Source organism: Phodopus roborovskii, unplaced genomic scaffold (assembly GCF_943737965.1).
Source record: "Phodopus roborovskii unplaced genomic scaffold, PHOROB, whole genome shotgun sequence".
NCBI lineage: Eukaryota > Metazoa > Chordata > Mammalia > Rodentia > Cricetidae > Phodopus > Phodopus roborovskii.
The window spans coordinates 49760054-49770631 of NW_026126511.1; the positions used below are offsets into that span (position 1 = coordinate 49760054).

Below are 10578 nucleotides of genomic sequence, written 5' to 3' on the forward strand. Positions count from 1 at the left end.
CATATACTGGTCTACTGCCCCTCCCCCGGGCCAATGACTGCACCCCTGGAGTACCATCTGTCCTGAAGCACCCTGTCCACCCTTCTGCAGGAATGAGCAACCCTGAGGTCATCCGCAGCCTAGAGCATGGCTATCGCATGCCATGCCCGGAGACATGTCCACCGGAGTTGTACCATGACATCATCACTGAGTGCTGGCGAGGCCGTCCCGAGGAGAGACCCACCTTTGAGTTTTTGCAGTCCGTGCTGGAGGACTTCTACACAGCCACAGAGGGCCAGTATGAGCTGCAGCCTTAGCCACCCATGGCTCTGCAGGGCTCCCTGCCTGAGCCTCCTGCTGGATGCTTACTTCTGGTTAATGTGTTAATACCTGGCTCTTCTTCCAGACCAGACAGGCTGCAAAGTTAGGATGAGATGGCATGCCTACTTTTCAGATGAGGGAACCAGGAGACAAAGGTCACGGTAGGGAATGGACTTTCAAGACAGAGCCTTAATCCACTCTTCGCTGGCTGTGTGCCTTTGGGAAAGATACCTTGCCACTCTGTATCTACTATTCCTTGCATGTAAAACAAAACAAACAAACAAAAAAAGGATTGCATTAGATTGTGCTCAAGCCTGGGAGGGTGCTGAGAACTGAGTCTGAACTGTTAGTGATGGACAATGTATAAGGCTGTCACAACACAGAGGGTGGCTGGTGGCAGGCCATCAGATCTACTATTTTGACCTTCAGAGCCTCAACAGCAAGCACCTCCCTATCTGCTGCTCCAGACCCACAGCACCAATCCTCCAGGTCGCCCTGGCCTGGCTGTGCCCCTGCACTTTGGGACTTTTCTATAATAAACCCATGGGAGTTTTACCTTCTTCCAGGTCTTTACTGGTGATGCAATCAGATGTGACACACAAGGTATATATAGGATGTGGGAGCACTCTGAATGCCACCCTCTAACTCCCAACAAAGGACACTGGACACAGCCAGCTATGCCTCTCCTTGCCAGCAGATGGCGATCTCACCATACAAACCCTGTGTCTGGAACTCCTGGGCTCCATGGGCTCTATGGGCTCCTGGGCTCCTGGGCTCCATAGAACTCCTGGGCTCCATGGAAGAACAGCAATAGAAAACCATGAGATAGGGTTGGGAATCCCCCCAAATGTGACAGCTCTCTTACCTATCTTTCTGTGTCCCACACATCCTGTTTTGTTTATATAGAATGGGGATGGAAGAGAATTTAAGTTTATAGAAAAATAAGCAGAAAGTCTATTCTCCATAAACCATAAACCCTCGGCCCTTTTAGTTACTAACATCTTGCAATAGTGAGCACACTTATTGATACTGACACACTTTACACCAGGGTTCACATGCTGCACTCTGTGTTCTGCAGAAGCTCAAGGGCCCCAATCCATCAAGCCCAAACTATACAGAATAGTCTTCCTAACCTAGGAATGTCCCGGAATCTCTGCCCTAAGCCTCCCTGCATGCCCAGGTTACAGGCACCCACAATGATGTTTGGCATTTTACATGGTCACTGGGGATTCAAACTCAAGTATGCAGAGCCAGCATTCTCAATAAGCCTGTTCTACAGCCTGTGAGTACATATTTAAATATTTCCAGCGGGCATTAATAACTGCCCAGGATCCAGATCTGGGCAGCTGAGTGGAGCGGACTGCTGGGACATATTATTTCCCAGGAATTCAGGCTCCATGTGAATGCCCTGTGGTTCTTCCCGGTTCTGGTGGAAAGGTGGCATCAAAGGCTGGCTCACTCTGGCAAAGCAGAGGCTTTGGTCCTTCATCCAGGAAGAGTTTTCTCCACAAGGAGGCACCCTTTCCCCACATTGAATGAAGCTTCCCAGGACAAAGAGCCTTCCACACTCCAACCATAAGGTGACACAGGAGAGTGCGGGAAGGGTATGTAAAGAGACAGGGTGAAGCAGAGAAGGTAAGAATAGGGGGAAACATCAGCTCCGGGGAGGACTCATCGTGCTAATGGCAGGGGAGGTGGCTGTACAGTGCTCTGTTCTCCCACCATGGTGGTGGCCATGTAAGACACTGGCAAGGGACCTGTGCCTGAGACTTCTGGTCATATGATGGTTGCCCCCATGCCCAGAGCTCTGGTGAAGGATACACACTGAGCCTAGGAGCCCAAGGACCATTATTACCTGAGACAGGCATCTGTTTTCTGAGAGCCAGGGCACATCAGCCTACAAAATGACCTGGGTCGCTGGGATGAGGTGAACCCTGAGTTCAAGTCCAAGCACTTCCTGTCACAGGATTATGTGGTGCAGTGCATCACACCTCTGAGTCTCGGTTTCCCCATCTGTGAAATGGGCATACATACACACACACACACACACACACACACACACACACACACACACCATGTGTGCTGTGAGATTTCGAGGACAGTTCACCTGTGCATGGCGCTAATTTCAGAGCCTGTGTTAGAGGAAGTTTCAGGAATGCCTGCTCTATTAGGGTTATAGCCACAGAGCAGCCTGGGGGCTCTGATCTGCAGGCCCTGGGTGACTACATGCTGTCACTTTCTAAGGTCCCTGTTTTGGGCATGCAACTCCCTTTGGGGCTTCACACTTTGCTACTTGACTTTGCCGGGTTCCTTTCACATAAATCCAGGGTCTGGGAGCGTGGACAGCACTTTCCAGGGGTGTGACTCTGAGGAAATGACTCTGTTCCTTCCTCCTCCGAGCGCCTTGTGTGTCAATGGTAGGGACATAACTCTGTTGAAAAGCTGTTTGAAGCACTGGAGAACACTCTAAGGTTCAGTGGGGCTCACTGGGACTCCTGAAGCTCAGTGGCTGCACCCAGACATTCATTTCTCACTGTCCTGCCAACTGCAAATCCAAGGTCAGAACGTGTCGGAATCCCACTCCTTCATGGGGCTCAGTACTGTGCCACTTAGACATGACGCTTCATCTTGGCTCCCTTGTCTGTTGGTACATATTTTGTGATAACCCAGCTATGAAATGTGTGCCTCCTGGACCCATGGCTGGAGTAAATGGCCATTTGAGGCTTGATTCTGAGGAACCAATAAGCTGTTACAGAGGTCGCACCATTTCTCTTCATCCCCTGTGTCTGAGGTTCATGGCACTTGTTTTATGTCCGTCTGCTTTGTTTTATTTTCAGAGTACTTGTACCGAGGGCGTGGCCATACATCACTTGTAATAATCCAAGTTGTCTTGCTTTTGGTACCTGGACGCCAGATGTTGGAGGGTGTATCACATGCTCCCGGTAGTCTTCCGATGCCCGGGGCCTCTGAACTTTGCTGTCCCACTGGACACTAGGCATGGCAGTGGTGTGGGCCTGGCTGGGAGGCCCAACTGTGCAGGTCCTAACTAGACCTCTTCAGACCCTGCCTGCTTGATAGGCTGGTCCCACGTTGTCCTGGGGTCCACTAATGAACCTCCTCCTAGGGACTTTCACAGATGTCCTCAGGTGGACCTGCTGCACACATGCTCACATCCCCTCTCAGAATCGTCACTATCAGTCAAGACATGTGTCTCAGTCTAGGGCTTTGTCTCGGAGTGATAAAGAGAGAGACACAGTGCAGAAAGCAGAGCAGGAAACCAGAGGGACACCCGGACCTCCCACAGACATAGTTCATGGGCAGATCCCACAACCTGGCTAGTCTGGGGCATCACTAAGAAAGGTTGGCTCCCCACACGGTTCAGAATCTTCATACCATGAAAATGGGGGCTCTATAGACAGTCAGTATTGACTACTAACTGCCAGTTTATACAACCCCGGGAGGTCCTCATGCTACAGGTGAGCACAGAGAGGCACAGAGAGGCTGTTGACTCACCATGCAGCTAGAAAGAGGCAACCATCTTTGCAGAGAGAGGGTGATGGGTTAGGAAGCTGGATCAAGAGGGGGTGAAGTGAGCTTCCTCCAATTTTATATGGTCCTTGCTGGCTTGTGTGTCTTCTACTGTTGCCTTTTAAAAGATACCAGAACACAGTCCAAAACACTATCTGGGAACCTCTCATCTATTCCAGATTGAGCTTGAGCCTCTCACAGTTGGGAAACTGAGGCCGAATGAGGGGTTTTCCTGAGGCCCTGGGGTGGCATTGTGAGATCTGCTTGGCCAGTTACTTCAGCCATTTGGTAACAGAGGTGGCTTGCTCTGGGTTCTTCAGAGAGTGGAAATATGTGATGAAATAGAACTCCCCAACCAGACTGGCTGCTCCCTGAGAAGTCCTGCTCCGTAGTGAGCACACTAGGTACTTCCTTTCCAGCACAGGATAGAGCAATTACTCCTGCAAATGAGCTGCATTTGGGACAACACTGCTCTGCTCAGTCTATAGGGCCTTCCCGTGCTGTGTCTGGACTTAGATATCATCACTTATCTAGACAACATATAAAAAGAGATACCTAGACTACGGCTTCCAGCACCCCTGAGGGCCTAGCACTATAGGACTCAGCCATAGACACCAAGGATAACATTTGTGTGACAAATGGGGATCAGGGGATATTCCCCAGGAATAATGAGGTCCCAGGAAATATTGTTACAGAGGTTAAGCAAACTCCAGGTCAGCAAGGGAACTGAGGGGTCATGGAAAATGACAGGAAGCAAGGAAGAAAGATGCAGGCCTCTGGCTGGCGGACTCTGCTGCTGGATGGAGTCCCAGTTGTCCTGTCCTAAAAAGTCCCTCTTCATGAGGTCACCATCCCATGATTCACAGAGTCACAACTCTGCCCAGCATCACTAGAGAGTGTCCAGGACAGTGTTGAGTTAAACTTATGGGTGCACAAGGCATATATCAAGTTGTCATAGAAGGCGGCGACTTTCTGAGGTCATACTTAACCCTAAAGAAAAACTCCCTCCCAAGGAGAGCCTCTGTCTTCACCCCTCCATGAAGCAAGGACACTGTGCTCCCAAATGAGGATACTAGGACAACATCCCCAGACTAACGGCAGAGTGTCTAGGCTTCCCACATCCTCTTCTCAAGCCACTTCTCAGCTCAGGGCTGTAGGCTGCATTTCTCCCCTCAAGGCTCTGAAGGTGAAGTTCCTGCCAGTCTCCCTTGCTGGGACCCCGACAGGTGGGCGAGCCTCTCCCTGACTCGGCAGAGCCTCCTCAGCTCCCAGTGTCCTGGGAGAAGTGGGACCAGATAGAGCCTGGGCAGTGACCACCTCAGAATTCTCCTGAACTCAGCCCTCATCCTACTGTGGTTCCCTCCCCTGCTGTGTGTGGACAAGCCAAGGAAGAACCAGCTAGGGAGGAGCCACCCCTTGCCTCTCCCTCAGCGGGGCTCAGGAACCCTGGACATGTATTTCTCTTCTCCATCTTGTGGGGAATTTGTGTGATGTTGGGAAAACTCCAGGCCCAGGGTTCTGCATACAGCTGCACACCATCAATATATGCAACATTCCCTTCCCTTGGACACATTGAAAGGGAAAACCAGGTCATACACCATCTTCCCTGGAGTCACTTGGGGACCTTGCCTGCTAGATTCTAGCTCCCCCCAAACTCCCAACCTGTTCTCCCTTATGTCCACCTTGCACCTTGGCCCCTGGACCACCAGGTCTGCGTGTGTGGGCAGCATAGGCTGATGGAGGCTGACAGGAGCCAGTCTCGGGCTTGAAGGACTATTCCTGAGGACTGATGAGGTGGAGGGAATGCTTCTCAGCAGCTGACAGGGATGGGGGAGGTAGGAGAGTGAGGGGAGTACACTATCTCAGGCTGCTGCCTTCTAGAAGGGCCAGGGTACCATCTAGGGCCATCTCTGTTGAAGCCCTTGCCAGGACCAAGGTCAGTCTGCTCTCGTGGTTAAAATTAGCCTCCTGGTCATTGCCCTGGACTGTGAATGGCCTTTTCCCATGAACCTCTAGGGCCTGGGCTCTCAGAGATCCAGCTGGGCTCTGTGCCCTGTGCTCTCCAGAGAGCAGGAGACTACATACAAGACTGTTCTGGAGGTGGTGACAGCAAGGCACAGGCATGTGCAGGTGTGTGCACAGGCTGCATGCTCTACACACAACCATCCACCAACAACCCAGAGACCCAGACAGGGAGTGACTACGGAACCCTCTTAGCTTATTGGCATCGTTCCCTCATTACGCTGTTTCTCACTCACCTCCCAGGTTCCCCGTGACAGCTGATGATGTCCCTCAGTGGATTGCTGACCTGGTCTTGCACTGTAACACCACCCCCACCCCCCCACCCCCACATACCATGCAGCACTTGGATGTGTGTGAACAAGCAAGCCAGGCGCAGTAGAAGTCATTGGCATGAGCTAGGCAGTGTCTGTTTCCCACTATGTCCCAACCCATGGCATAGGAAGGGTTCCATGGTGTTTGTGCTGTGCAGCTGAATGGTGGGGAAGCTAATAGTCTGTTCTTTTCCACAGCTCATAGACAGAGACACATCGAGTCTGAACGGCCCAGTGGAGCAGGGTTCAGGCCAGGCTAGAGTGCATGAAGAGCTGAGACAAAGAAGAATCGCACGGCCCCCAACTCTGGGAGACACTAGTCCAGGCCCCAGCCTGCTTGCCATGTGGACTTCCACAAGGCAGTCCCTAGCATCCCTCTGGCAAATGCATTCTCTAAGTAGAGGCCATGGGGCCTGGGTATGAAGGGCCTCTGTGGTCCTCAGGACCACAGCATGCAGCCCTGTAAGGTGGCTGTGAGGATTTTCCAGGCTGAGTTTTCCCGGGGGGTGGGGGTTGGGTTGGGGTGGGGTGGGGGGCGGGGGGCACAGGACTATGAATTAAACAGCCTGAAGCAGATGCCTTGACCATGAATCCTGCTGGAGACTCTGAGTGACCTCTGATCAAAGTTAAAGAACATGTCATCGGGGAAGAAAATGTTTGCAGTGCCTGTATAACAAAGGATTACTGCAAAGAAAACCCAAGGGTGGGGGCTGGGGGGAGGCTTCCTGTTCCTAAACACCCTGGAGACAAGAAGTGATAAGAGTGGAGAAGTTCCTGGGAGGGCCCCTAACAGCCTGGAAACGGAAAAGGTGCCCGGCACAGCAGCACAAGGGAAAAGCAAACTAAACACAGGTGCATCACGTTCTGCCAGGAGACGCAAGGTGGCATCTGTGCCACCATTACACACTGCAGAGAATGCAGGAGACCGTCATTGTCATAAGGGTAATGGGAGTGCCCTGTGATCAGGCTCAGAAGCCTGTGCACATGTGCGCACCCATGTACACACACGCGCACAAATGCACACGCACATGCACACACACACACTTGTGGGGTTGTTGCACGTCTGGAAAGCAGCTACCCCTTAGCAAAACATTTCTTCAAAGAGAAACAAGCGGGACTTGCCTGCAGCGCTCTAATGTTCAGACATGGAAAGGCAACAGGGATGTTAGACAGCTGCTTTCTTATGGATGGGCTCTTCTGCATGTAGAGGTAGGAAGATGTGAGCCGCAGAACGGGAGGCAGAAATCACACCAGCTCTGATTATACACATAAATTGTGTCTTTGTTATCCACAGGATAACCACCCAAGAGAATTTCCTGACCTTTGGGAAGGGGTTGCATTGGCCACCCCTTCCCAAGAGGGTACCTTCAGCTCACTCCCTCCGGCCTCCCAGGGTCTTTTACCATGTGGATGGATACTCTAATGGGTTTGGAGAAGGGAAAGGCCAGGCCTGCAGGCAATGATGGATGGACCTCTGCAATCTTGCCTGGTGGCAGAGAATGGATGATGTGACCCCCACCGGAGTTGGTTCCACCCTGGAGCTCAATACCAGGCCTTGTGCAGCAACCAGACTCCGCCCCACACCAGCCCATTTCCGCTGCTGCATTCGCCCTCTCTGTGTTATCAGCATTCTGCTCTTTCATTCCTCCAGGAAAGGGAAATCAGGTGGGAGGCCCAGGAAGCCCCACCACCAGCCCCAGGCAAAGGGGTGTGGTGGCTGAGGTCCTTGTGTGTGGAGGGGCCTGTTTGAAGGCACCCACCAGACCTACCTGTCTTTTTGTCCCTCGTCTTTCCCACGCACCAGCCATTAAATGTGTCCTGCTGTACACCAACCACGAGCAGAAACACCTTGATACATTCCTGTCAGGTAAATCCCAGAGTTCCCCTTTCCCAGACAAAGACCTGCTTATAGATAGTGAGGGACTGAATGATCAGAAAACATGTGGCAGCGTCGGGCCCCAGGGTGCTGTGGCTGTGTACTTCTCCTCAAGATGTCAAGGTCCCAGGGGACCCCAGCAATGCCGGCCCTGGGTTTCCTCTTGTGCCTCTCACCCCACCGGTGACTCACTCTGTTTCCTGTTCCTTAGAAGTGAAGTTGGTCTCAAGAAGAAGTGGGACTCACAAAAATGTCATTAACAAGTCCATCAAGTGCTAATGTGAGCCTCCTGAGTTCTGAGGCAGAGAGAGCAGAGAGAGCAGCGCATTATGGGGGCAATGCTCTGGAAGGGCCTCATGGTACCCAGGTTTATCTGAACGAAGCCAGCCACTTACCAGTCTCACTGTCCCAACAGCAAGACAAGCTAAGCAAAAGTCCCTGCGGGGATAAGGAAAATTTCAGGTCGTTCTAGCTAGCTCATAGGAACCCGGGAGTTGCCGTATCTCGAACTGAGCTCATAATGTTGGGGATTGAGCACCTCTAACCCCTCATCATCACCATCACTACCATCACCATTATCTCTGCTACGGTCATCATTATCACTTTCATCATCATCACCAACATTAATCATCATCTTCTTGTCATCAGCTAATCTCTGCACCTCTGCTTCCTCGGCTTAAAATTAAAAGGATCGCATCATCTCTCTCTCTGACAAACCCAGGCAGAGTTTCTTAGATATTTACTGTTCTAGGGGAAATAGGTTTTGCCAAGCTGGTGTAAAAGAGTCAGTCAGAGAAAGTTATCACCCTGGGGTGAAAATTTACAAAGCTTCCAGAGACCGGTCAAAGGTGTTCTTCCTTCATTCGGGAGCTCCCACTCTTTGAAAGCCCGCCCTAGTGAAGCTGCTAGCCCTTCACCAGGCACTTTCTCTCCTGGAAAACAAACATCTTCAGTTAGACAGCACAGAGGCTAGAGTGTGAGTTCAAGTTCTACCCACCCACAACCCCAAGGGCTACTATGGCTTCTGGGAGGACCTGTGGGGCGGCCTCTTGGGGAATTGAGCGGGGGTCTAGGATTTGGGAAAAAATCCTGGGTGAGAACCTGAGGAGTTCAAACAACATGATTCCCTGTCTGCAGATGTCGCCTGAGTCTTGGAGATTTAGCTTTGTCCATGCTTGGTTTTGAAATCATATTTCCCTCTGGTTTCTGCTGCCATTTCTGAGGGGAAGATGGTGTCCCAGACCTCATCATAGGCCCTTAGGTCCTCCATGCCACAGGTCACTTCTGTAGACATTCAAACTCTGGGCTATCTAGCTGTCATTCTAATACTTTTGCACCCTGGTTTTTAGTTTAGAGACTTTATTACTCCTCCCACCTCCTGAGGGAGGGACTACCTCTTAGAAAGCCCTTACTCTATGTTACCCAGCTGTGGGGGACAATGATAGAGACCTGGAAAGGCTGATTTGGAAAAATCCCACTACTGTCTTCATTCTCCCAGATGCCAGTAATGACGGCTGTATCTTGCTTGGATCAGTTGCAGAGCAGCTGAATATGCAGTGACCCCTATCCAGTGCTCAAATAATGTACACATGCTACTGGGGAGGGGATGTGTCACAGGCATGGATGGATGTGTTATGGGGAGTGAGGTGCCATGAAGGGATGGATTTATTTGGAGGCCATGAAAGTGGAAGGCTGGGTGTGTAGTGGGACAGGAAAATAAGTCATGGAGGAGTCAGGATGTTTATGGAAAAAGGAGCAGGTCTAAAAGAGGAATTGAGGGTGACACAGATCTATCTTAGAGCAGGATCTTAACCCAGGTTCTCCATCAACTAATCTGACCATGTTTATGAAGTCTATAGTCATAAACTCCAGGCAGGCTGGTAGAAAGGATGGAACAGACCAAGAAAATGGATGGAGAGAGGCCACAGTTCACACAGCTCTGGGCATCAGTGGTTGTGGGTGCCTGCTGGATCTCCTCTGGCAGTGGGATTGGGGAGAAAGGCTAGAATGAATTTTCATATTCCAGCCGTGGATCTTCCCAGCAGCTTAGTCTAGGCTGAACACAATCCATTTCCACCTTACCCATGAACTGAGGGCCTGTCTGAAGCTGGAGACCTTACATGTGTCATTCTGACCTACACCCCTTGAGAGGGCTCAGAAGAGGAACTGAGGCCGGGAGTAGTTATATTAACTACCAGGCTGACATGGCTTTTGGTTTCTGGTTTTGTATCTCTTCCTCTCCAGCTCAGTTGGTAAGGTGGGTGGAGAGACTGCAGGCCTTGCTCCCCCAATACCACTATTGGGGAGATTATTCTGCCAAGAGCTGAGTCGGCAGGGACTGAGGTCAGTGTGATATGAGGGTTCCAGTTGAGATGTTACAGCAAATTCTCTTAGATTCATGTGATGCTTTCAAATATTGGGCTAGACCATATGGAACTTCCCTGGGCACTGGTAGAAAGAAGGCTCAGTGGCAGATCATTGGTTTTGTGTGTTTGTGGTCCTGAGCTTGATCCCGAGCTTTGACAGTGCTAACAACTGAAT

At 51.2% G+C, this 10578-nt stretch overlaps 1 protein-coding gene across 1 annotated transcript in view; it reads left to right on the forward strand.

Moving 5' to 3' along the window:
- Blk (BLK proto-oncogene, Src family tyrosine kinase) overlaps positions 1 to 854 on the forward strand; it is a 44064-nt gene extending 43210 nt beyond the window's left edge. Inside the window, exon 13 of the mRNA XM_051195514.1 lies at positions 91 to 854. Within this exon, the coding sequence (XP_051051471.1) occupies positions 91 to 296 (206 nt within the window). The 3' untranslated portion in view covers positions 297 to 854. The remainder of the gene's footprint in view (positions 1 to 90) is intronic.
- The last annotated feature ends 9724 nt before the right edge of the window (positions 855 to 10578 follow it).